The sequence below is a fragment of the Lagopus leucura genome, unplaced genomic scaffold (genome assembly GCF_019238085.1).
Source record: "Lagopus leucura isolate 7727_CA_CO unplaced genomic scaffold, USGS_WTPT01 Super-Scaffold_73, whole genome shotgun sequence".
Taxonomy (NCBI): Eukaryota; Metazoa; Chordata; class Aves; order Galliformes; family Phasianidae; genus Lagopus; species Lagopus leucura.
This window is the reverse complement of record NW_024962252.1, coordinates 97,723,767-97,751,597: the sequence shown is the minus strand read 5'-3', so window position 1 is coordinate 97,751,597 and position 27,831 is coordinate 97,723,767. Positions and strand designations below refer to the sequence as shown.

The window sequence follows — 27,831 nt, the reverse complement described above, 5'->3', positions numbered from 1 at the left end:
AACTTGCAAACCTGGCCTGGCTTTTTTTCAGAACCCAGTGTTATCTCAGTGCCCAATTGCCACTGATTTTTCCAGAACCTTCTTTCCTACAGAGTGGTATTTTGCATTTTTCAAACCAACGCGACATACCAGAAAGAAGGCATCTGGAGTTGTTGGCCTGTTGTTGGCAATATGGGCACAGCTTGTTTATTCACATCATTCAACAGCAGCCTGAGAACAGTAGAGCTGGTAGAAATAGGATTTGGACTCCAGCTGAAGTTTAGGATTTCTTGCTGCCTGCAGTGGCTCTGAATCAAGCCACAGATGGTAGCAAGGCGCCTGTATCTGCTGCTCTTCTTGCACAGACACTTCGGTAGCATGGAAAGCAAGGAAGGGCCTTAGGAAAAAGCTGTAAAGTGGATCTGAAAGCAGATGTGCCACAGCTGTAAGGATAATGGAAGCAGTGAATTCAGGATGGGGCGAATGGTAGCAATCCGTCATTTATGGGAGGTGGAAGGAGGGAGCGGAAAAAGCTGGAGTGGCCGTGCATCAGGGAATAAATGGGGAGGGAAACATACTGCCTGGAGGAAACTTGTAGTAGCCATAGAAACACGTGAGAGACTGTGTCCCAGAACAGGAGAAATTGGGTTTAAAAATACAAATAACCTCCTTGGTCTTTAAAAAGAATCTCGGTTCTTCATCATGATTTATGCTACCGGGTCTCCTCAACAGAATTACAGTCACCAAATCCACAACTGCTGTTATTTATTCTGGATAAAGAAGGCAATTTCGACTGTGATCTCCCTTGACATTTCCCAAGGTCTACTCCTGTCTCCTACCTTTCATCATCATGTACTACTTCAAGGCAATCAGCGTCTCTCTTACTTCTCTCAAAGAGAAACACACGTTTCAGTCGCTCACCCTGGACTGGAGTGACACAGACATTATGGGTTAGGGGAGATCAATTGCATAACCCTGCTCCTCTTCACCTGGGAGGATCACTGATGTGTGAACAAGGCTGGAATCCAAATAAGACATTAACCTACTGTTTTGCAGTGGCTAGAGTGGCAGGAGAAAAAGAAAATAGTGTCTTACCCAAGGAGGTAGCTCCTCTTTTTCATTTTATCATCTGTGTCAATGGCAATTGGAACCATTAGACCCGCATTAAAATTACATGTTACTCATATAAATGGAGGCTATAAATATCACAAATAGTAAAACTAAAATTGCACCAAGGTTCAAGAGACAGTATGTCTAAAACCTACAAAATTAAGGACAGTTAGAGGAAAGCCTCAGCCTCCATTTCCTTTTAATTTACCTCATTATTTTAAGTCATCAGAGAACGATCTCAGTACTACATTAATGTCATCTAATGGCCTTTCCTCGCAAGGTTACTCAGTTCTGAATCAGACCACAATAAAAGGTGCAACTGTCTTTCCTGGTGTTGTTAGTTTAGGTGGAGCAGTAAAGATGATGGAAGCTAATGTTACAAATGGAGCAGTTATTGAAATGAGTAAAAACATCTTGTGCAGCTGCATAGCTGAATATCTCCTTGACATATATTAATACAGTTCTTGTGGGCTCCTACTTGTTTGTTTTCCTATGAAAGTTTATAAATGCAAAGCTGGTGCTGTTCTGTGGGTGTGGTACGGTGTTACATTAGTTATGTCCTCTGCTGTCATCCTGCATGCGCTTAGGCTGAGCTCTCAGTGTCTGTATTCCTCTGAAAACCAGCGGATGTCCCAGCTTTTGTGTCCGCTAGGGTGAGAGTCACCCTGGACTACCAGAAGCCCTGCACTGTGGCCAGCAGATCTGATTTTCCCACTGTGAAATGAGACCAGTAACCAAGACTGAGGATGCTGCGTAGTCTTTAATTCTCCTTTTTTGGGAAGCAGTATATTAGCTGGCCTGAAGGTGCCTGCTCATTGCTGGCATGTGTGTTTGACAGACAGACCTTTTCCTGGACTGTTTGAGGCTCTGCTTTGCCACGACACCCATGAGGCTGACTACCATACGTAATGATATCATGGAGCTGGAGAAGTCTGGGCCATCATTTTTCATTAGGAGTAATTTTGTATTGAATCACTGGAAAGAATGTTTCTGTGGTTAGGGCTCCAGAGAAAGAGTTCCTGAATATGCTTTCTGGCAAACATGTATGATTTCCTGTGCTTAGGGAGAGATTTGTTTCACCTAAATTTAGCCTTGGTATCTAGCTTCAGTCTGTACTCAGTGGTTCCCCATGAGAGCTGTTCATTTGACCCGAAACAGCTGAATTACCCTCTTTATTAACTGTGGAGAGAATCAGAGACCAGCAATCCAGCCTTGACGTGGCTTACTGAGATGAACATGGCTCCTAGCTTTCCTCTTTGCTGCCCACATGGGCAGAAAAGGTGGTTGACAGATCTCACAGGATCTTGTGAGCAGAGATATGCGGTGGGGATGAGATGCCCAAGTGCTACTTTAAAGGAGGCCTTCAAGGGTGAAGAAATAGGATCCGTTAATACATTAGTTTTTTGGAAGTGAATATGGTTACGCAGTATTTTTGGTCCTCTGAAAATAGTTTCTATCATCATTCGTTTAAAAAAGTAATAAGGGCAGTATCTGAGTTGTTCTTATACAGGAAGTTGCATATTCAAGCTCTTCATAAAATAATTAGATACTGATAGTTTAAAGACTCCAAAGGAAAACCTAGCAACGGTTTCATGTTATGCAGTACTGAAAGGCTGATGAATGCTGATCCCAGAGGTGAGTATCCCTGTATCTTCCTGAAAAATGCAACGTTTTCAATTTATTTTTCTTCAGAGTTGAGGAAAATCCCAGTTCTCTACTGGGACTAAAAGCGCATCGTAGGTGATGTTCAAAATCAGTTAGCTGTCATTCATTTCAAGCCTGTTTTGGTGTAGGCTGGTGTAGAAAAAAGCTAAGTTGAAATCCTCTTCCAGGTTCTCATTCAGAATTCTTTTCTTTCCTCCTACTCGTCTGTGTTTTTACTGCTTTAATTGGTGAGGTTTTGTGTTTCAGCTGCAATGACTTCCGAACACCTTAGGCAGATGCTGTCCTATAAATCCACTTCCTGTGATCCTGTCTATATTTTATTGTTACATGTGAGGTGGATTGAAAGCTGGCTGACCTGCTGGGGGTTAAAGGCTAGCGGTCAGTGGCACAAAGTCCCGCTGGAGGCCACTCACTAGCAGTGTACCCCAGGGGTCAATAGAGGGGTCAATGCTATTAATGACTTAGATGATGAGCAAAATGCACCCCAGGGAGTTTTCAGACAGCGCAGAGCTGGGAGGAGGTAAGCCAGATGGCTGTGCTGCCATTCAGAGGCTTGTTGTCAGGCTGGAGAGCTGGGACCTCACGAAGCTCAGCAAAGAGAAATGCGAAAGCCTGCCCTGGGGAGGAACTGCCCTGTGCATTAGTGCACACTGCAGGGTGGCCAGTCAGAAGAGAGCTCTGCAGGGAGGGATGTGGGGATTCCCAGTGGGGAGCAAGCTGACCATAAACCAGCAGTGCAGCAAAGAAGGCCAGCAGTCTCTGGGAGCTGCAGTGCTAAGGCTGTTGCTAGCACGTCAAGGGAGGTGATCCTACACCTCTGCTTAGCACTGGGCTTCCCAGTAAAAGAGGAGTGCAGAGGCTGGAGTGAAGGACCACAAAGGTGATTAAGGGATTGCATTGTATTTTCCACAGGTTGCTGCAGGCAAGAACTGGGACATTTTTTATTCTTGCTACAGATGTGCTTACAAAAAAAAAGAGGTAACTCAGTTATAGGGCTGAGCTGCCCTATAACTGAGTTTATACTTAAAAAAATCCAATCATTTGACAAATTAACAGTCCGGATCTTCACCCTGGCACTAAAATTTTATTTTTAGCCACTGAAAAATAATGAATTTCAAATTACGTAAATAAAAAATTGGTGAGATTCCTTAAGTGGTGCATATCCTTAAATAGATTCCATTCCCTTTCAGTAACTGTAATGCTGAACAGTTTTGCACAGTTCACTGCAGCAACTGCTTTCAGTGACTTCAAAAACCTGTGTTAATAATATTTTCATACCAAGTTAGAATACACAGCTGCTAAAAGTAATTTGTAAATTTTCATAGTGGCTCCTCAATGTTTTTCCTCCACTGTAGCAGCATCTCATCAGCTCTCAGTGCCCTTCAAGGACGTTCCCTGTGTGAATGAGGGAACGAATGCGCAGTGCTTTGTGTGTGATCTGACATACTCAAAAGAACATTTCCATTTTTAAGGCAATGATTACTTTTGTGTTCTTTAAAGACAGATTAATAAACATGCTAATAGGGTGTATAATGAAAACTGAGTTTAAATGTTCTCTTATTCACTTCCTCCACTTAATTTTTTCTCTTCGTTTTCAGTATAGGAAATTGCATTACAGTTTTTGTTAATAGGTCTTCTCTGAATTATAGTGATTTGCAAAATATGTTGTTCGCTAAATTAGAGTTCAGAATTTATGACTGGAGATTAAGGCTGTGGGAAATAACACGAGTTTTTTATTTTTCTTCCAAGCAGTAACATAAGGATTTTTAAAAGGTGACAGGATGGTGTTATAGTTCATGGTTTATGAAATGGTTCAGTTTTCAAATTTAATCTTTCTAGTAAAACTGGTGGAAACCTGACTCTCAATGTTTGATGTTACTGCTGTCATAAATACGTGTGTGTTTACCCTGCGAATATTTTGGGCAGCTTAAGAGGTACAACAGACTGAAGTTTCTAGATTTAGGTGTTTTTTGGAGGTAGGTGTTTTTATAGAGTGTGGAATTTTGAAAAACATGTAAGGTACGCTTTTTCATAGGAGCTTTGGGTGACCAGTGGGAGTAGCAGTGTAGCTGATGTTGGAGTTAGCTGATACTCCCTGGGTTCAGAGTGTTTGGAATAGCAGAAGTGAAGTGGGGAAAGAACTGTAAGTTCCTGGTTAGCCCACATTGCTTGATGCTAGCCCAGGGGTGCCTGGCTGGTGTGCTTACATCCCTTTTGCTCTCCCAGGGCCCTGTATGTCATCCTGTTGAACTGTGGGTGCAGATGATGCTGTTTGTCATTGCATACCGCAAGTCAGCGTCTGCGCAACACAGCTGTTGACGCTGAGGTATGGCCATTGCAACTGGGGTTTCTTTGTCCTCTCCAGGGCCCTAAAGAAGTCCAGGTGTGGCAGGGATATATTCTAAGTCGCTGTGACAGTGAGACCAGGCAAGGTCAAGCCTTATTTATTCATCAGTTTCTAACCAAGTCAACAAGGAGCTGTAAGCATTTTATCAGAAAGCCAAGGCAAGGATACAAGCCAGAGTCCATATCTCTGCTATTTAATGAAAAGGAGTTGTGGGAAGAGTGGTGTGTGTTAATGTGGAGCTGGAATGCTGTGAGAGTGGGCTGCAGCAGGTAGTTGGTGCCCATCTGTGCCCAGTGGTATCTGTGCAAACCAGCTGTCCAATGCGTGCTGCCAGAGTGGGCATGGATGAGCCTGAAAAGTCTCCAGCTTTCGATCCCTCTGCTTGTACATTCAAAATAATGATTGTAATGGGTTTGGAGCACTGATGGTGGTTAAATGTCATTTGCTGCCACTGAAAGGATGGAAAGGTCTTCCCTGAGTTCATCCAGGACCATGCTTTTCTGCCATTTCATAGCCTAGCAATTCGTCCCGAAATGTCAGCAATACTTAAGGGGAATAAGAACTACAGAATGCACATTGACAGCCAAGGAAAGGGAAAGGAGGAGCAGCCTTGTGTCCAGCCACACAGATTTTTTCCCCATCTCTGTTTCCCCTGACTGAGGTCCTGCATGTCCCTGCCATCGTAGCACCCCAACTGCGTGCTCTGAGTAATAGGTGTACAACGCTGTGTTCTCTCCTATGCCTTTGCACATCTACTAGATTTGAATCATAAAATCTTGTGAATATAAATGATTCATTACGCAAACAATTGATATTTAAATTAGTTTACTTTGTGGTTTAGTTGATACTTAGCTGTCATGGTACTGTGCCATAATCCACGTGCTCTGTAATGCCATGATGCACGTTCAACAGCTTTTTGGTGTTGCATGTTCAAGGATATTCATAGCATACTTTCTGTCCTTCTTTTTTCCCAGCAGAAAGCATAGGACTTAGGCAGTAAAACATGGTTTTTCAGGTGCACAGGAAGAGTCACAGAGGTAGGTAAGTGACAAGGAAACAAGAACATTATTAACCCATGCTGTTTTAAGAAGTTATTACAAATAATGTATTTACTTACAGTGAACTTTCTGAAAATACACATAGGAACTTAAGATGTGAAAAGGTCCCATATTACTAGTATAAATCTATCCAGAAGAGATTGTTGTAGCATAAGCAGCTTTGCCTTGCAATCCTTTGCTGTGCCTCTGCAGTTCCTTTGGCACTCACCCCAGTGAATCACGGCAGAGCAGTGTCATCAGGGCTCCTCTTAAACAAGCAATTTCCTCTCTGCCCACTCGCCTGCCACTTCAGCTCTTGAGGCAATCACCAACTGCACAGCAAACTGTCTAGCAAAGGTTCTCACCGTGCTTCTTTTAAGACAAGAATGTGCTCTGCACACAGGAGTTCATCTTCCTGTAATATTTTGGTGTAAATGAAGCTGAAAAACAAAAACTTGGATCCAACTTGAAAAGAAAGTAGCCAACAGAGGCCTGTATAAAAGAGCACAAGTTGGCTGGGTTTGGGGTCAGGTGCCCTGGGTGACAGGAGAGGGGTACTTTTCTGTTCTGAAGCCGTGATTTGGGTTTGTTTCAGACACAGCGAGTGCTTTGGCGCTTCAGTTTTTGGAGCTTTGGGTCTCTTTAGTCTTGGATGTTTGTGGTTCTGCAATTTCTAAATGCTGCTAAGACTCTGTAGGGACAGTATTTCAAAGTGGAAGACAAGCTTAATTGTTTTTGGTCTATAAAGTGCAAGCAGAGTGCTGTGTGTGATTTTCTTGGCCACCATGGAGAATACAGTTGTAGTGGTGCAGTGCTCAAAGCCAAAGCCCGGGGCAACATCCTTCTTGCTAGCAAATAAGAGGAAGAGAGTTAGGCTCCGACTAGGTGACTCCTGGCAGTGTCATGGAGATAAAGGCAGGCAGTTCAGAACACGAAGCTGTGCCAGGCTCTGGAGGAGGATGGGACGGGAAGAGAGGTAACCCAGCATCAGTTAATGCATGAAGGCTTCAGCTGCATCAAAAAAAAGGCTTACTGCCACCTCGCATTATGGGAGAGAGCAGGAAGATGAAGGTACAGTTTGTGGAGATCGCTTCGGAGCAAGCTGCCTGCTGAGTACATTACCTGGTGTTGGCTACCTGTACCTCCTGCAGGATGCTGTAGGCACAGGTCCCAGTGTGCTCGGGATGCAAACAGCAAGTCTGCTGCATGGACATTGCTCTTCTGCTCCTCCAGGGCGACTGGCTAAGAGCAGCAGTCTTCAAATTTGGGTGTAGAATTTTCTGTAGCGGTTGTAGGCTGTAGCTAGCATGGAGACTGGCCAAGAAAAGAAGTCAAACCAAATACAGAGCATAAGGCCAATTGGTTTACATGAGAGGGAATGTTTGTTGCCTTGAACCTGTTGGAAAAGCTAGCTTTGGTGTTGGTTACATTGGTGTAACACATTCAACCCAGAGCCATTAGGAACTTTCACTGAACAATTATGTATTTATAGTTTCTACTTGCAATTTTGGTGAAAAACAAGGACTTTAATAAAACTCCTGAATTCTTTGTGAGCATTCAGTAGGGAATGCTGCACGAAGGAATGACTCTCAAACATTTTAGTCCACTTAAAGAGGTGATGCACTGAAATCAGAGAAAGACTGGTTTGTATTTGATATTACTTTTGTCTGCTGTGTGCTGGAAGACAAGTATTTACCTTCTATGGGGCCCAGTCATGGCAGAAATGACACTGAGATGCCCAAGCAGAATGCTGAGCACTTAATTTAAAGAAAGCCCTTGCTCTGTGGAAGCAATTATTAGGGCTGCTGTAGGAGGCAGCTGCTCACGTAGACCTAGCGATTGTATGCATCTAATGTATAACAGTTAATGCATTGTGGCTCAGTGTGAGCTAGAACCCCCTATTGTAGACAAGCCTTTAAGTATTTAATACCCAGGCCCCCCCTTACTGAAATGTCTGAGTCCAACTTGGCCTCCACCTGGTAACTATTGTAAATTTCTGTTGTGAAACTGCATTATGTTTCAGCCTAATTAGCATCGCTAGCTGTAGCCTTAGTAAAGAAACATTAAATTAGAGAGTACCAGGGGCTGAGCACCCACATCCTCTCCTGCAGGAATTAAATCAATTTCAGTCTTGCAGTATTCACACAGCTGATTTAATTTAGTCTGTTTCTCTAGATGATGGCAGCAGTGGAGTAGGAAGCCCTTGCCATTATTACTCATGTTTTACTCCAGAGTTGTATCCGGTCTGAGTGCTACCAGGGTAGCACTGCTTATTAGCCCCCAAGTAAGGCAAACACACTCTTTCAGTAGCAACAAAATTAGAGGTTAGTCAATAAATAGCAGTTACTGGCAACAAATTAAGATGAGAAACGTTTTATTGTGGTAATAGGAATGAACGTTTCCTACTGTGAAATTGGATTTTTTATTGAAATCAAATATATAATTAAGATATTATGCACAGAAAAGGTTAGGAACCTTAACATCTTTCGTCCATAAGCCAAATATTGTAGTATGTTGATATCCATGCTGTGAGTTCCCCATTACTGCTCTGCCAGTAATTTCAACCTGGCATCTAGACTAAATTGTCTCCCTAGGAGCCAAGAGGAAACACAGTTGATATGCGATCTCAGGCATGGGCCTTTCTTGAGTGAATAAAAGCACTGTCATGTTTTACGAAATTACACCTGCTGGTTGTATGCGGTGATCATCTCTGAACGAGGGAGAGGGCAGAGTTCACCTAAGTTATGGCAGAGACTGGTATTGGAAGGAGCTTGATGGGATTTTACACAATCTTGCAGCTTCACTCAAATATGTTCCGGGTAGGCGATAGGAACTGAAAGCAAGGTAATGATTATGATGTGTCTACGCAGTAATTTTAGAATAGATATTAAGGAGTGCACAGCTCAAATTGCTAGCTAAAGCTCGCTAAGCAGCCTCTGAGCAGTATATTCTGTGAATGGAGACAGAGAAATGTGATAAATGTCGGTCATACAATGCCTGAAATGCAGCTGTGTAATCTCTTCTTTGAGCAAAGCTGAAAAGGAAGCCCAGTCAACGGCATGCTGCAGGATTCCCTTTAGGCGTTTGGCTCCGGGGCCCCGATGATCACAACAGCTAGGCAGGGGTTGGACCTGATGGCCTCCAAAGTCACCATCCACCCTCAGCCGTTCTGGCATTCTGTGAAATCCAGGCAGCCGTGCTGAGCCCAATGGCCGGTCTTGCACATTCCCTCAAGATGGTCATCAGGGCTTCAAGCCATCTCGCTTGAACGCCATACCAGCCACCTGCCTTTTGCTTTTCACAGGCCCTAAATCTTCAGTGACACAGCGGGAGATGGTGCGTGATGCTCTTACTGGCGCTGGGGGCTGCAGAGTCCTTCCCCAGCGTGGTGACATTGCATTGGTGGTGCTGCACCCCATGGGTGCCCACTGCAGTGCAGCCTGAGAAGCTGCAGGTTGGTGGGACTTCAGAGGTGCTGGAGGATCGTTTCCCTCTGTGCAGTTAGTTATAGGGCCAGCAGGAGCGGAAACCTGAATCCTCCTTTTTCATTCCCTATGGCTGGCAGGAGTATCTAAGGCAGGTGCATTACTTAGTTGCGGAAAAATAATGAGAGCAAAACCCTTGTTTGTAGCAGTTGTCTCTTAACATTTGAAATGTCAGTGTGGTGAGTTTTAAAATTTGTTGCTAAACTGGACAAAATCAGCCTTTATGCCTGTGCTTTATTGCTGAAGTGTCTGTTGTCATCTCAGCCTGAGCACTGTAGCCATATGCATTTTTTCCCCTCCATTCCTCATTTCCTTAAAGAGCTGATTCGTTGTGATTTATAGAGTACAAACTACAAAGCTAAGTATTTTTCAGGATGTAAGTTGTAGTGGTTGTGAGAAGGAATGAGACTATAATTCTTCCCCGCTTTATTTTACTTAAGTATTTTCAGAGGGGAGGGCAGGCTGTATTCTTTCCATTAGACCTCTCCTTTCTTAATCACCATTCCCTAATTAATTCCCTGGTTAAATATAAAGAAAGCATTAGGTTTGAATAATGTTTTCCTGAGTCATTAAGTAAAGAAGAATTCCTTTCTTTTGTAAAATGACTCATCGCTGAGGGATCTGGAGTTGGCCCCCGGGTGGATATTTGAGCCTCCTGTCCCAGGTGCTCTCCTACCTACACAGGCAGTCCAAGGTGGGAGGCAAAGGTGATATCACATGTCGCCGACACACAAAGGATATCATCCCTGCCTTGAAACCGTGCCCCCAGTATGATGTTGGTTTCTTCTGATGGAAAGCTGAGTCCAACTTGCAAGAGTGAAAACCTCCAAACAAAGCTCACACTTCATTAAATGTAAATGGCTGTTCTTGCTAGTACAATGTGCTGCTTGATGCATTTTCTTCCGTGTCCAATCAGACTCCCAAATGTACCCTATCTTTTCTCCTGTCACCTTCTCCCTCCTCTCCCGGCACCAGTTTGCACACCTGACTCGTACCAGTGCAGCTGTGTGTTGGGTGGCATCCTAAACCTCATCATCCTGAACCTCATGGCTGAAAAATAAACAAACAAGGTTAAAAAGGAAAGGCTCTGAAAAGCAAAAGATGTAATGGTGAATCCTGTCATGGGCCAAGAGGCAGAGAAGGTCAGGGTTTAAGCTGGTCAAGCTGATTTTACCACTGAAGAAACATTGTCTAGCCATATCCAAAGATTACGACCTTCTTCAACTGTAGCTCGTGGCATTAATTTTCAGCTCGTACTGATAATTTTTAGCTCAAAAAGGGCTTTTAATAATGTTTCTTGGTCCAAATGTTGCTGATCGCTTGAGATGAGAAAAAGAATGTGCCTTTATTAACATGGCAGCAAGGAAAACATATGGAATATGTTTTGTGTAAAAATGCCTGTGGAGTGAATGCCGTAACAGTGAAGGCTCCAGTACGTAATCGCTGGGCACTGCAAAACAAGCACTTAAAAATACCCTTGGTTTTGATAAAAATGTTCGGAACACAGCAATCCCACTGACGTTCGTTCTTTCATTTGTTTTACAGGCATTCCCCTGCATTTCGACGGGAATTTATGGTAAGTAAGACCTTAGGTGTCACTTATTGCTTACTCTTTTTTTTTTTTGCCGTTCTGAGTATTTTAAGCAGGGATGTTTCGTATCGGACGTCTCCTCAGCCAGTTGGACTTGAAAATCTTTTTGTACTGTGTTAAATTACAGAGAGCCAAAGCCTTTGACTGTGGCTGAGTGCTAGCGTGCTGATAAATGGATGCTATCATGCAGCCCTCAGCAACCTGCCAGCCGGGACCCATGGCTGTGATTACACTCCTGTGGCTCTGGTGGCTCTTAAACACACTGCTTGTGGCTTCCGCAGGGAAAACCAGGGTTTTGACACAGTTTTCCATCCAGAAGACAAGTAAGCAAGGCTCCCCTATGTCCAACGCTGGGAAAAAATACGTTTTCCTCGAGCAAACTTGTTAGGATAATGTGAAATTGTCTTTGCTCCCTTGAGTTGTGCTTCCACATGTTTAGCTTAATAATTTGCATCCAAATTAATACTGCCTGAAGATACGGAGGGGAAGGGTTGTTTAAAAAGTTAATCACTTGCTTGGTTGTAATTTTAAGGCAATCCACCACTTGTGTTCAGCTGCTTTTGATTGGCATTTTGGAAGAAATGGGCATGATATTTGAAGGAGGAAAAAGACACCGTTCCATATTTGGAGAAAAATCTGGAGAAATCTGTGAGAGGATGTGCATATTTACCAGGGGACAAAAGTATTTTGCCATGTAAAAATAATGCAGGCTGATTTTTCTTTCATTTAGCTTCAGTAAGTGCATGCAAATGATAATACGTTGAATTACTTGTAATAATTTTAGAGGGGAAGATAAAAACACTATGCAGTGATTGAAAAAGAAAAAAAAGGCATTCATCATACACCACCATAGTAAGATAGAGCTGGAATGTGAAAATAACATCTAGTTCAAACTTTTAGCTGGATTAATTTCAGTTTTGACTAATCAGATATTGGAGACGTAGGGAAGTTACTTCTGAAAAATGACAGCCATGTTTAGGGTTGTTTTCTGAAGAGCAATCTAGAAAAGCTGTTATTTAAAATTGGTGACTGTAAATCTGAATGAAGCTTCAGGGGGCACAACCTGAATTACTTGGGGTGCTGTGTCTTTTTCCACTGAACTGCACTTTCTCTGCTGCAGAAGAATGTACAGATGCCTTCCCTGCAAACACCAAAGGTCACTGGATGTGACTTTCTAAACAGCTCTGCCTTTCTCTGTGCTTCTGAACCCACCTCCTGAACTGTCAGGGCACAGTCTACATTTTGGCTGTTGGCTTTGATGTTGAGCTTTGATCTTTCAGTCGCCGCACAGAAGCATTTTTGTGATTTCACAAAAACAAGCAGAATATGGCATAAGTATGCGGCATATATATGGAAATGACAACAAGGTAGCGCTCTAAATAGTTAATTATATTTTATAATTGGTTTATTTAAGAGAAGAGGTTTCAGCAGGTGAGGATTAGGGTTGTCTGAAGTTGGCAAGGAGTGTTGGAAAGGAGCTCTGGTAGGAATCTTGATCTTACTTTCTGGAAGAGATGGGCACTTCTCTTGGTTGGCATTGACTTTAACTGGTACACTGCAACAGCACTGGAACATTGCACAGTGTGGTAGATGCTCTTTCAGTCATTGCTGTTTTCACCTTTGCTGAAGAACTGAGAAATATTTCTTCTCAAGTATTCAGGATTTCTGTCATTTATTCTATGTTTAGATGGGTTTTTAACTTGTTTAAAATACCTCTACTTTGATTTTGCTGTATTTCAGTAAATATTTTCTGTTCCTTACTGAAAAAATTACTTAGCTGGGCAGGGAGGAGGAAGAACTTTCTTTGCATGTTCCCAGATACGCTGGGTGCCAGTATAGCAATGGAACAGGCGACCCTGTGTCAGGCTTCGGGTGTCAGTATTTTCAAGAATGTTTGACTACAGCTGCAGTGCTGAAAACTATGCTGCATGTTGTGCTTGAGGTGTAAGGTACACCCAAGCCCCTCCAAGGAATGCTTTCATCTTTCTGGTTTTGTTGATATTTTTCCCTCTGTACACATGCATTCCTTCACATAATTTCAGCAATTAGGCAAGCAAGTGGATCAGCTTCATTCCTGGTGGTCTGGCCGATCAGCAATGCCTCGTGTATTGTCCCCTTAATGCCAGGCTACCCCAGTAAAATGCTAGTGAAGGCGCACAGCCCTTATTTCTCACCTCAGATCTGTAGCAACAGTTGCTACCCATTCAGAAACCCTTGGTTGATAACTTTCACCTCCAAGTGGAAGGGGGCAAGGGATCAGCTAGATGGATCCAGTTTAAGAATCTGGATTGCGTTTTCCTCCAAACTCTTGTAAATGCTGAGATTGCTTGTCTTCTCTGTTATTATTACAAGAAAGTAGTCACACTTCTCTGGAGAGCAGTCCTTTCCTGTTTGCATCACTGTAGAGTGCTCCTTTTTTCCCATAAAAAGGAAACTGAGGAAAAGAAAGCAAGCCTCATTGAGAGGTTTTGGCAGAGGGCAGACAGCTTTCCGTAAGGGTGTTGGGTGGAGGAGAGGGCTGCCTTTCCTCCCCAAACGCTTCTCAACTGCTCCATCTCCACCCGTAGCACCCTGGATGTTGCAGATGGAATGAGTTAGAGCCCTGGGAAGGCCATTTGCCACAGGGCATCGTGCCAGGAGTCAAAACTTTGTTTTCAGTGCGCTCCTAAAGAGTTCTGGCAAAAGTTTCACTCGTGAAAGATTGTTGTTTTAAAAATCTGATGGTTTCAAATGGGGGATTAAATCTTTAAAAAATGTTTGTAAGGACAGCAGAAGAGGTACAGGTCTACCCAAAGACACTTTGGAGAAGATAAAAAAAAGTGTTGTCTTTTCCTAAGAGACCCCTGTCAGCTCTAATATGCTTCTAAACTGATAATCAGTCAAAGAAAGCAAAGGTTATGAAGACTCACGTCCCTGTGGATCCCTGGGTTACTCTGTTCTGTAGCAATAAATGTTTTCCTTTACAACAAGAGCATAAAGGTTCATAAATAAAGCTGCTCCAGGAGCACAGAGGACGTGCTGCCCCGGTACCTGGCAGTCCCTGGCAATCCAGCAACTGGCAGATCCACTCAGTAAACCTCAAGGTTATTATTATTATTGAGTGTTCAATAACACTCAGACCTGAGAGAGAGCAATATTAGCATTATCTCAGCTTTCTGAAGGCCAACTTCATTTTTAGGAATACTCTTATGTTTTGCCTCTTCCCTATTTCAAAGAAATTGTGCTGTCTGTACGTATGTTAAAAAAAATAAGGTGATAAAAATAAATCCACAGACAAATTTATAGGGTAAAAGGAATCTGAAGGGTAAAAGAGTTATTTTAACTCCGTCTGATTTTCAGCATGTGCAGTGATAACTATTAACACATCCACTTTCCCCATCTTTACCACCTTAATATGTCTGAGGTATTGCCAGAAAGGGGGGGAAGGGAAGTGACTTGTGTAGTTTTTATGGAAGAGCACCTCATTATCATGTCTTTAAGAAGTTATCTGCAAGTTATGGTATTTGCAGCCTGCAAAGTGAACAGGGATGTCTGCTACGGTGCTACAAATCTTGTGAGCTGCAAAATTAAAAGAAGGCTCTGCAGATGGTTGTGAGAATACAGGAATTTTTGTGCTTTGTCACGTGCTCTGTTGAGAGATCATTGTGGGTTGGACTACATATGGAAGGACTTGGGGATGTTATGGTCTATGCACATCTATTTGTTACCTTCTTTCTGTTATTTTACAGTAATGCAGGGCTTGGCTTCTGTTCCTAGATACTTGGAACATACGCAGGCAACATAAGCAAGTATTTAAATGTTATTTTAAACTTAGGGGAGGAAAAAATGGGAAGGGGGAAAAAAACAGTATGAAGAAATCTGTAGCTGTGTCTCTTTTTGTTTCTGCAGTTGTGTATTTTGTCTTGACTTTCATGAAAATATCATCAATCTTTTTTGAGAAACAAGATAATGGCAGCTTCTAGGTTTTGTTGCGAATGCTTATTTGCTTTACTTTTTCTTTAATTATTATTATTCATAAAGAGGGAAAGAAGAAAAAAGCCCAAAGCCATGGAAGCGCAGTCTGGGTCTGCAGTGATTACGACAGTGGAAATGCTCAGGTTCACCGCATTTTAAACACATTTATTACGTTGGAGTAAGACTTATTTCTTTTAGAATCGGGCCACTTATGCTTACTTGTAGCTTTTGGCCTGACCATGGCAAAACATTGCAAGGATTAATTTATTATGTGTTGCTACAGGCGAGCCTGAAAAGCAGGCTTAGAAAGCAAAGAGGAAAAAAAAAGAAGCAGGGGAGAGTGAAATAATGTGTGCAGTGTGCGTCTGGAATAGGTGTATATAATAGAGTCTCAAGGAGGGATGTAGGGAGGTGTTACACATCCTCTGCTCTGCCTTGTCTTTGTGCAATGAGATAGGCCCCTGGTGTAGTGCCAGCTTGTCGCACTGCTGTCCTCAGTACTTCCTCCTCTGTACCCAGATCAAGATTCATCCTGCCCATCCACGCAGGACTGGGAGCACGTCCATCAGCTCTTCTCCCTGTGAGCTGATCCAAGATGGAGCATTACCAGCAAGTGTGCTACAGAAGGATTACAAAGGCCCTCTGAAAATCTGAGTCGGGAGACTAAACCAAACATTTTCAAAGGCAGAACAAATTCCTTGCACAGGGCTAAAGGTTGAGGCAATCTATTTCCATCTTTCCCATCTGTTTCTCCTCATTTTCTGCTGGCATTCTGTTCCTAAGATATGTATTTCTTTAATGAGCAGTTCTAATAAGGATTGCATTGTCATCTTTCCACAGAAATTTTTCAGACCTCCTAGGCACGAGTGTATAAAAGATAACCATAAAGTGACCTTATGTTTATCTCTAGTCTGGCACTTTTAGTCCTCGTAACCAATGGCATCGTCCTGTATGTGGTCATTGCCATGTGAATGTCATGATGTCAAGGTGATGACAGAACGAATTGGATATTATAGAAGCTCTCTGTTGGGGGAAAAAATCTGGTAGGCTGTATAAGAAAGCTTCCCATTAAGAAGATTCTCTCCTATTATTAAGCCATTTTTCAAACCTAATCAGCAGCTCCTCATCCCTCAACCCGGACTGCATCAACTGTTTGACACTACTGTGTGGCTTTAACAGTCATCTCCTGTAACTCATTGGGAAGTTAATTGCATTTTGTTATTTACTCCATAATTTGTGTAATGTAATATTTTAGTGAAAATGAAGATGTATGATAACTCATTTGGTGTTGCTTCTTTTGGGACTGATCGCCAGTTAAATGAGACTATTATTAAAATTAATAATAGTAGCTGCAATGAAATGACTATTATAATATTCAAGTAATCCTAGAAATCTAATTACTGCTTGTATAAAAATTTGTTGCATGCATTATTTAACAATGTTCTTATTTCAGACAGCGTAGTGTCCGTGATACTAATCGGCCTTTTCCCATATTTTAAGTACTAAAATATGATTACTGGAAAGTGTAAATCAATGAGCTCTCAACGGTCTAAAATTAACATTCATATGACGTATTTAGCAAGGAGAAACTCAAACTTGATTTCAAAAGAGAGACTTAATAAGCTCTTTTTCTGTGGAAATTGGCATTTTATGGATAATGTAGTTAGATTATCAAGAAATGTATCTATTCTGAAGTTCTTGCTGACTGCCCGACTTGAAGCCTTTCCCCAGAATCGTAGAGAACGAATCCCAAATTTCATTAAAATACTGTTCAGTGCCTGTCCTTACGAAAAAAAAAAAAAAAATCCTTCAAAAGCTGACACTGAACACTGAATATTTTGCTCAATTGCCACCTACCTGGTGTTGTTCTTTCTCTTTTCCCTTTTCTTTTCTGTAAGAGATAGGTAGAGCTTCTATATAGTTTCTTCTTTTAAAAACAATAGGGGCATAAGGAACTGAAGGCTTTGTAAGCCTGGAAGGCCTAGCTTCTTTGTTAGGCTCACTGCTATGAATTTATGTTTGCATTTATCAGTTGGCCCCTTTGATCTCTCAGCTTCACAGTAAGAATTGTTTCTGTACCCTTTTCCTCTTATTTCATGGAGGTTTACATCTCAAAGCTCCAAAGCATGGCTCTTACTCATCGGTAGTTGGGTTTGCAATGACCTGTATGGATAAAAGCCAGTAACGTGTCCAAAGCCATCGAAACCAGATTGCATTTCAGGGTGTTTTCTTCATACCAGGAAAAAGTAGAGCTTCTTTGAAGCTAATTTGTTAAGAAATTGAGAGGAAAAAAAAGAGAATATACGGACCTTGTCCTGAAGAGCTGAAATTAGCATGGTGCGTTCAGTATAAATACCTCTTGGTAAAAGGCTCACTATGAACAATTTTCTTTGTAATCCTGCTCCTTCTCCCCAGAAAAGAGCATTTCTCTAAGAGATATGCTTGGAGGTCAGTTCATTGCTGGATGCCCTTGTCTGCATGGGCTTTAGTGAGCAGGGAACATACCACAGCATCACAGAAGCAGCCAACAGCAGAAGGACGCTTGTGTTCAAAATGATGAAGTTTCACACAAAGCTATGTGAAATGCTTAAAAGGAAATGAAGTGGCCTAACGTAACATCAAATTCATTGCCTCAAAGAGTTTTCAGACTACTAGCAACTGCTATAATTATTTAGATATATATTCAGATAATTAAATCAACCAGCTAAATGTGTAAATTGCTATCATGACCACTGCAGATGTTCTTTGTCTTGAGAAGCAAAGACAGAGATGTGCTCTCATTGGGTTCCCTAAGGTCCCGAGTAACCTCAGTTAACTGTGCATTTTTTCCTGCTTTGGACAGAAGGTTGAACCACATGACCCACTGAGGTGCTCTCGTGATTCCAACCTGTGTTTCTGTGTTATTGAGAGCTCCTGATGTGTTTTCGTCATTGACAAGCGAGATTCCTACCAAGGAATTGCACTGCTACTGCACATTCCTTGGTGAGATCTCATTAGGTACTACAGCAAAGCTTTTTTTTTATATTTTGAAAGAGAATGTCATGTTGTTGTGGGTGTCTTTTAACGGCATCCATCATTCAAATACAGTGTGTCAAATTTGCAATTATAAGAACATCTGTTTCTTGCCTTCCATGTTTTGCAGAGTTTGTTGTATGTGAAGTATCTGTTACCTTTAAGTTTTTAACTCAATGTAAAAAGGAGGTTAATGGTTTCAGACAAGTTTCGTGACACTGAGCTTCCTTGAAAGGAAGAACTTAGTATGAAATTAATCTAGTTAAAGAATAGGTATCGTCTTGACTGTAAAACTACTTCTGGATTTGGAAACTTGCGCTGAAGCTGATGTGTGTCATAGCAGCAGTGATTTTGTATGCCTATGCATTGCAGCATAACCGTTCTTGTATGTAAGCTTAGTTATACATCACAAATTCTATAGGCTTCAGGAAAAGAAAAAAAAAGTAAAAGTGCCTGGGGCAAGATAGTTAGTCCATCAACCACAATCATTTCAATACCAAACAATTGTTTAACTTCATATTTAGAAAAGCGTTAGGCGTATTCTGCTAATATTGCATCTGACCTATGGCTTAAAACTTCTACAAGAACAGAGCAGTCATGCTGGTCTGCGTTTGTGTGTCCTTAAATAGTATTTACAGCCCTGACACGCAAACGTTGACTAGGACTTTTGTTTGCGGTTTGACCCGTAACAATTAGCTTTACCACAGAGGTATTAACTGTATACTTCTGAAATTCTGTGTTAGTGTTGGCTAGTTATTATGCTAGGAAAGCAGCTACTTTCTCTTATTCTTTCATTTTTTCTAGCGCACAATGAGACTCTGGTCTGGCCTAGGCACAGGCTATTGTGGAATTGCCCCTTATTTGCCCCATTTCTTGTTTTCAATAGGAAACCTTATCTCTTCTATGCGTTTATATAATACCTTCTGTAATGGCCCTGGCCAGCGTCGGAGACCCTAAACATTACTGCATTGTAAATACAGAAAGTCACCGTTATAAACAATTACTGTAAGCTACAAAGAGCATCTCTCATTCAGATGCTTGATGTCTGAAAATTGTCTAAAGAAGTGAGCAAGAGATATGTACAAGAGCAGTGGGGCTTTTGGGTCGCCTGTGAAAGAAACAATAAAATAAAAATTTAAAAAGTAGTAATTCTGTTGTTATGAGGACAAGTGTTTTCTCACTCCTGTGTAACAAAATGAGAGATCATCAAAATTGACCTGCCATTCTGCAGCTCCAGGTACCTGAAAGACAGTTTGAAAGTGTCTCTTCCTCCAAGGGCTGCTCACTGCATTGTCCTCTTTTCTGTATCTCTGCAAGATAGGAACGCTGCCATACATCACTGGAAAGGACAACTGCTGCTGAGGCAGAAGACCATAAGAGTCAGATAACTCAGCATAATGAATGATTAACCCCATTCATAAGCTTGGATCCTACTTATAGAACATATTCTGCATTTCTGTGTTGCTGTCCATGTGGTGATCTTAATGAAAGACCAGCCTGGGCCCGGGTCAGGGTTCTGGCTCTTTGTCTTCAGAACAGGGTGAAAGCCACTGTGTGCCACAGACTGCTGGAGACTCTTCCACCTTTCTTCTGTCTGAAGATGCGATGCCAAAGACGACAGTGTACGATACAACAAATTACAACAGTGGGAGGAATCATGTATTGCAATGGCCTGATTTTTCTAGAGTTTGTCTGGAATAGGGATTATTTTAAACTGATTTTCTGTGGTAGTGGAAAGTTAGACGTGTATACGTGCTTTAAATTCGTGCAGCTTGAGTAATCTGCTGAAGGTTGTATCAGTGCATAGGGTAAGTTGCAGGCATGCATAGTCAGGATTGAGGCATTATTTCTCAAATTCCGTGTTAATTATTAAGAATAAATCAGGTCATTCGGAAATTGTTTTCTATTTCATAGTCTATCCGCATCCTATTATTCAATTTAAGCCACTTGTCTATAATAATGAAATATTAAACAACTTGTGAAAACAGATGTGGCCTACTGCAGAGGAAACATAGCATGTCAAAAATTACCTTTCTGTGAACACTATTTAGGAAGAAGTTAGGATGCTTGCAAGAATGTCTGCACAGAGTCAAATTGTTGTTGTTTACTTCATGGTAATGGCATAGATGTTAAATTCCCCTTCAGGCTGACTCAGGGTGAGGCACTCACAACCAAACGTGCACCTTGTGGAAGAGCGTGAAGTCAGAAGTTCAGTACTTGTTAACAAGGTGACTACAGAAATAAATGTGGATAGCCTTTTTGTGTACCTGCCAGGCAGGAGGGCTGAAGTCAGCCATCTACTTGAGGAGCTGGTTAGAGAGGAGGATGGGAAAAGTCACCTTCTGCTGCTCTAAAATACACTTTGGCTCAGGTTTCTGCTCGATAGAGCTGAATTCAGTTTATTTCTGAGCTGTCACTACTGCAGAATAGCACCGGTTCGAGAGGTATTCTGCGCGAAGACTAACTGTAATTGGCAATCCATTTCTTCATTTCCATGCTATAGCCGGCTTGACAAATTAATCACAATCAAACACAGGCTGCGGGATGGGGGCGACCTCTGTAGCACAGAAGAAAAATGAGTCCTCACGCTGGCATGACAGAGTAATCTTTCAATTCACCCCGTTGGGCTGAGCGAGGGGACTCAGTGGTGTGCCTGCTGCTGGTGCCGCCCATAAACAAACTGCTCAGCGCTGGGCTTTGGCTGGTGGGGTGGAAGCTACTGAGTGCTGGCCTCATCACTGCTGTGGGACAGGGACTGCCTGCATCTGGCCTGATGGGAAGCAGTGGCTCATGAGATGGGTAGGGAGACTTGACCCGAGTTGTGCTGTGTCCGGTACCGTAGGAACCATGCCTTGCTTTGGTTGTGTGTGTGGTGCTCCTGCACAAGCAGCCTGTCGCAGCAATGCTTATGGCTGGCAAAAAAGAAATGGTATCCAAAACAAGATGGGAAAGAATGGCAAAGAACCAAAACAAACTAAGTGTTGAGATCTGCTGTTAGATCTCAGCTTAGCTGTCTTCGTATGTACTTCAAATGGTGCAGCACACGCATGAATTCTAGGGTTATATTTGGGATATAATACTCTAATACAGCAGGCCTTTCCTTAATAATGTTTTTTTATATTGTCTGCTGCTGGGATTATAGCTTCCCATCTGGTAACTAAAACAGAAACAGAGCTGATTTCTTGCTGTAGTTAGTCAGTGTACCTTGGTTTCTGAGCTATAATAGTTTCCACTGGCTGTGAAATATTCCTCTGCATTTAAAGAAATAGATCTAGCTTTTTTTAATTGACCCTATTCACTTTGGCTATAACTGCATTGATTTTAGCAGAGGAAAGATCTAGTGATTTATATTGTACTTCTCTAACAGTTTTTTGTCAGATAAGACTTTGTTTTTCTTCTTGAAAGAGTGCCTAGCCCCTTGGAAGGGATGGTTCTTTGAAGTCTGATGTGTAAACAGTTTGTGTATGCGTGTTTCTTTTTACTCCTTTCAATATTTTACTTATATACAAGAGCGGAAGACTTTCTTTCCTATGTATTACTAGATGATAAACAGTATTTGTCATTTTCCAATTTATTTTTGGACAGTGCAGCGTATCACTTTTTTGTTTTCCTTTCTCTTCTCCATGATGTTTGAAAGAACCCTTTAACAGAAATAATGTATAATGCTATTTATCAGGTAATAATTTACTGTATGTGATGTTGTGGCACCGAAAGGCTTCCTGTCCCCTTCTATTCTCATTTCTCTCTGGAATAAGAACATTAAACTCACACTTTGCAGGAGTTGGTAATACTGCATATGAAAAACATAGTCTTTCATGACAAATTGTGACTGTTCTGTCAAAAGCCAAATTCTGGTTTGCTTAGTTGAACCAAGCAGCGCTTACAAGTCTCGGCCAGTCACTTCCTGAAGGAAGGTGCTGTTCCACGTGGATGATGTTATGCTGATCCTGCATGGAGGGCTTGGTTCCGACATCCTTGAGCTACATAGAAGCGGTATGGATGTCAGCACGTCACTCTAGTTGGCAGCTGGGTTGCTTGTTTTCTCTGTAAATTTTCCTGTCTCTGTTGTTCTGGTCAAAAGAATATTTCTAGAGAAGATGACAGCACGAACTGTTGGGCATTCAGATAAGAGAAATAGAGGATAGGCAGATCTAGAACCTAATTGAAGAAGTGGTTTCAGCTTTAGGATGAGAGTAAACCAACTGTTCCAGCACTGACCAGTGTGCAGTGCATAGCATCAGCCTCATGTACCAGTACATTACCCCGTGTTTTATGCAGAATACGTATCACTGTAAATTGCCCAGTGTAGGCTGTGAGCTGGAGACAGTGCAGTCATAATGGCTTTTCCATTGATGCAGTTTTATGGCTTCAGAACATTTATCAATTTCTTATGCCTTTAATTACCATAAGATAGTTGCATCTGTGTCCATAATAGGTGCTGAACATTATGCCACTGTTAGATTTTTAACCATTCTCTTTGTTGTAGTTAGCAAGTATGATATAGCAGACTGTTATGGGTCCAGAATGTTGGTTTGTTTTTTTAAACCAAGTGCCATGAGGAACCTCACTGTGCAAGGCCAGCAATGTTTTGAGCTGTATTTGCTATCTGATTGTAATCCTCTGTTTTTTTTCTGTTAGTGTTGCAAAACAAGCATTGCTTAATTAAAGGAAAATAATTTTCATTAGTTTTAGAAAAATAAAGCCTCCCTCCCAGAGTGTGAACGGAAGGAGAAATTGCTGCATTTTCCACAGAAATAAATATGTGGCAAAAAAACTGTAATGCTTCTCAGATGTTTATCAATAGCTGTGCATTAGTAATCTCTTATTTTGTTGTGGACTTCTTAAGTTATGATTTAGTAGTTTCAAAATATTAATGATTTACTGATGTACAGTAAGCTCATCTTACACAGGAAGATGTTAGAGTTGAAGTTTGCTTCTAATCAAAGCTGTCAGCCATGATGTAGATAACGAGGGGGCATATTGGCAATGCTTCTCATTCCTAATGAGGCTTTCGGTTTGTAGAACCTTATAGCAGTCTCCCAGTTGTGTGGCCTGATTAATGAGTTGTCACCATTTTATTGAATATAGGTAATCAGAAGCAGCAATTGAATTCATCATATTTGGCAGCCACGAAATGGAGAATGTACAACAACTGACAAATTGAATGTTCAAGAATCTCTAGCTGTTTAATTTATGTACAAACCAGGTTTTATTAACTCCCTATGTATATTTTCAGTTCATGTTTTCCAAAGCTACGCGAGAGTACAGGACACAAAAATACTTAACTGCCTCATTACTGAATTTCTGAAATAATTCCAGTCTGTTCTGAATTGTCTCATTAAGAGCAGTCAGAGATGTTCCAGTTGTGGAATTTCAATCATTTGATGTTAAAGAATTAACTTCCTCAGCCTTTTTTAACTTGTTTTGTGTTTTTAATGTTTCTTTTCCTAGCGGTTGACCTTTCTGATTTTCCCAGGCTGATTACACGGTATTTATGTTGACCTTAACCCTGCTCAACCCTTTCTAAAAAGGAATAGGTAGAAATGTTTTTATGCCAATAAAACGTAGACTTGTAGTTGATAAACATTATGCTTAAATTAGGTATGATTTTAAGAAATTATCTACTTTTTAAAAAATTACTTTGAATTATGAATTAATTTCACCTAATAGACCAATTTTCACCGGGTTTTGTGGCATCCTTATTAAGAGGAGGTCACCTTGATGTTTGCACTTAGAATAAATTTTGGCTCTGGCTCCACGTGTTGTCATTCTTGGTGCCTTAAATGTTCTTACCTCCACAATTTTTTAATCTGCTTATTTTTATTACTTGTTTTTATGACTCTTACTGTCAACATATTTCATTAGTTTTCTACTTATTAAGCAAAATGGTTCTGCCTGATTTTTTGCGTGTAGTCTTAATTTTGTAACTTTTAATGTATGATCCTTGCTATTTAGATTACTTGGTATTTATTGCTTGTTTCTGTCACCGCCTACTGAATATATTAATGTCTGTGAATCTCTAAATGGTGGTGCTCTTCTCTTCCCCCAGAATCTTAAGTCTGATGATAAAACTGTCTTCCTCTTCCTTCACAACAAATCTAAATATCCACTTAATAAACACTAGGAGGTAATCTCGTGCTTCAATCCAGTCCTGAATCCTGTCTGTAATTTGCAGTGCTTAAGACAGTGCAATGCTTAAGACATTAATATGCATCACACTCAGAATGATTTAAAAGATGCTTTGCTTCAGTAAGTGATGAAATAGGTACTCCAATCTAAGCGCTATCTGGTGCTGCTCCCAGTGAGTGGTGTGCATGGCATAAAACCCTTTGGGGGCTTTCAGGTGCTGAGCTCATGCCCTCCATCCCGCTGCTTCCCTTGTCCTGTCCAGTGCCGGGATGGTGGAGAATGTTCACTCTGACATCTCAGCCAGCAGACTCAAACATGGAGTAAGTTCTGGGGGAAAGGGGTGAGCTGCTTTCTTTGTTTCTGTCCTTCACCTTCTCCTCTCTCTTGCCTCTTTCCCTCCATTCATTCAATGAATTTTCAAAAGTACCTCAATCCTTCTCAATCTTCAATTATTTTCAGCGTATACCTGGTGTTACTGTCTCAGTCCTTTACATATCTGGAATATGAGAAAGGCATATGTGGAGTTTGATGGGAAGTGATAGACAATATCAAAATGTCAGCAGAGCCCCAGAAGCTCACGTTTCCTCCTTTGACTGTAGTCGCATTCTTGCACAGTAGCTCCTCTGATAGTTTTCTAACCAATTTTGAAACTGTTTGCATAAGCTACTCTGACTGCTGTCCATAGCGCGTTTTTTTTTTTTCCTTCCTGCTCTTTCAATCTGTGTAGATAAATTTTACCCCAGTTTCTATAGGAGAGGAGGTTTCTGAATTTGTGCTCATGTTCCATTCTACAACTCCCTTCTTTGGGTGTCCACATGAGGTTGTGTATGCAGTAATTTCTCATTCCGTTCATTCAAATTCTTTTGCCTCTTAAGGAGGTCTGCTTTTGACCTGTTTCCTAAGGAATACAAATCCTGCTTCTTTGACCTTTCTGAATTTTGGAAAGCCTTCTTTCACTTTGATGTCCACCACTGATTTTTTTCTATTTCTAGAATACTTTTGAGTTCAATACCAAGTGCTGCGTATAAGGTGTTTGATAAGTATGGTGCTGGTACTGTTGATTTTACTTTGTCCTTAACTAATTCAGAGAGGACTGTGCATTTGTTTGCTTTTTGAATAACTTTTAGTCGTAACATTCAGACTTGCAGTGGCATAAACCTACAAACATTCCACATGTTGTTCTTTTCCTGTCTCTGGGACGTAACACCAGGTTATTCTGCAAAGCTCATACACAAATATTGTAACTGGCCTGAACACTGGTATTGAGCCCATTGGTCTCGTCTCTTCAGCGCTGCTTGTTCTCTTGCTCTGTTTGTGGAGTTCCTTTGTTTAGCAATTGATTTGTAAAAATCAACACTGTTTCTTGTAGCATGACAGTCCTATTAGTTTTGTAAATCTGACTAGAATTGCTCCCTCTTCCAGTACCTTTGTGAACAATTTCTTACTCAGATCTCACATGTTTGTGCTCTAATGCTTTCACTTGTCCTTCTGTGCCTTTTTTACCGGTTTCTTTCTGCATTTTACAACAACATTTTATAGTCCTTCAGATGGCAGGCTTTCAAACTGAGTGCTTTGGCAAACAAAGAGCTGCTGGGCGCCATTTTGTTCTTTCCAAAGCCCGCCTTGCCGGTGCATTGCTGAGGGACTCAGAACTGGCGGGAAGCGGCCCAGGGTTCCCAGCTCCCCTCACAGGGCCCCCAGCCGCCCTGCTGCAGCACCTCGATGCCCACACAGCGGCCCAGCAGTCCTGCAGAGTTCCATTTTCCTTCAGGTACCGTCCTCAGCATCTCATCCGTTATCACTGACTGCCAGTGAAGACTGGTAATAAACTGTTTCTCCGTATCCCTTGTTACCCTTTCTCCCTTCTCATTTATCAGAGGAGGGTATATGCTCACTTCTGCCCAATGTACCTGTAGAACTCCTAGTTATTTTTCTCGTCCCTCACCGAGTTCAGCCCCATCTGCGCCTTGACTTTCCTGATCCTGATCTCTGCATGTCCAGAGAGTGTCCCTGCATTCTTCCCAGGCAACACATCCTTGATCCACTGCCTTTACATGTCCCTCTTTTCCCTCAGTCCTGGCCCAGCCGTGCCTATCGCACGCCCTTTCGACTCCATTTCTGCACTGACGGTGCCATGGAGATCTTACTTAACTGCATAGAGCTGCAGAGGGGAGAGACCCTTTCCTCAGGTGAAAGGACCCGCCGTTTCCAGCTGACCCAGGGGACGCGTCCAGCCCTAATTGAGTCACTGATCACTGATGGTGTTAACAACCATGAAATTAAAAACTAAAATTTACTAGGGCTGGTTTTAGACCGTAGCTGAAAGCCCTGCTCTATCCATAGCTGTAGGAATGACTGTGCTATGGAGGGTGGTGACCGCAGATGGCAGATTCTCACATGGGTAGTGTGGTGGAATAATCTAGGCCCAACCTTAAATACTACAGTGATATTTTTGTGGTCTGCAGAAACGCAGCTGTTGTGTTAATACAATCTATCTAGAATGGAATTCTCTAGAGAGGACCCTTTGATCTGATCAAATATTAAAAAAAAACACAAATTCACACTACCTAAAGCAACTCAGTAAGCTTGAGTGTGATGCTTATGCTGTTTCAGTCGTATTAGGTACCTTTTCCCCTATTTAGTTTTATTGCTTAACAATCAACAACATTTCTCCACCCACTGAGTTTATGTGCTTTTCCATATACCTGCACTGACCTGTCTGGGATTTCCTATTTCTGAGAGGATTAATTGTGTTTGTGATGCAAAGTGTGGATATTTGCCTCGAAAGCATCATTTTCCCAAGGTGCACTGTGGCTCATCTCACACTGAGTGTATACACCAACTAAATTTAACAAAGTGCTGGAATAAACCACTATTCCTGCTGCCTCATGGCCGCGTTTACAAGGAAATGGAGGTGGGAGGGCAATTTTCACTGAGGGGCTCAGGTTAAGGCTGCCTGTTTTTTTAAGTGGAGGTCTTCTAATCTCATTTGTCTGACAGGTGCTAAGAAATTTACATTTAAATTGTTCAGATCAGCATCTTATTTGTGCTGGGTTGTCAGACAAAAGAAATCTTAGTCTTCCATATCTATCCCTGCTCGATCTAACCAACCATAGCATAGGCTCCTTCTTTTCTAATATGGGTATTGTTTCTGACTAAAGTAATTCATTTGCATCAGCCTTTCTCCTTCTCCTGTATCAGTTTGAATATTGTTCAAAATGACACAGAAAATGTTCTATTTTTCTTGAAGAATGACCTCTTGCAAAATGAGATCATTTTACTCTGAAATCAAGCACGCCAATGCTGGTCTAGCCAGAAGCAATGGCAGTTGCTAAACCCTTCTAAGCATTAGGAATTTCCATTGCCTTCCAAAGCAACACAGATTTGCTTGTATAATGTTAAAAAAAAAAAAAAGAAATCGTCACACTGACAACTTGTCAGAATACATGCTGATAATACTATTTAAAACAAGTGTTAATAATACATAAAGTTCAGATCAAGCCTAAATTGGATTTGAATCCA

The 27,831-nt window shown here is 41.6% G+C and overlaps 1 protein-coding gene across 1 annotated transcript in view; it reads left to right on the top strand.

Annotated features, from left to right (window-relative positions):
- Nucleotides 1-27,831, top strand: part of MACROD2 (mono-ADP ribosylhydrolase 2) — an 837,047-nt gene that overhangs the window by 541,113 nt on the left and 268,103 nt on the right. The window contains exon 7 of the mRNA XM_042882408.1: nt 11,169-11,199. Within this exon, the coding sequence (XP_042738342.1) occupies nt 11,169-11,199 (31 nt within the window). The remainder of the gene's footprint in view (nt 1-11,168; nt 11,200-27,831) is intronic.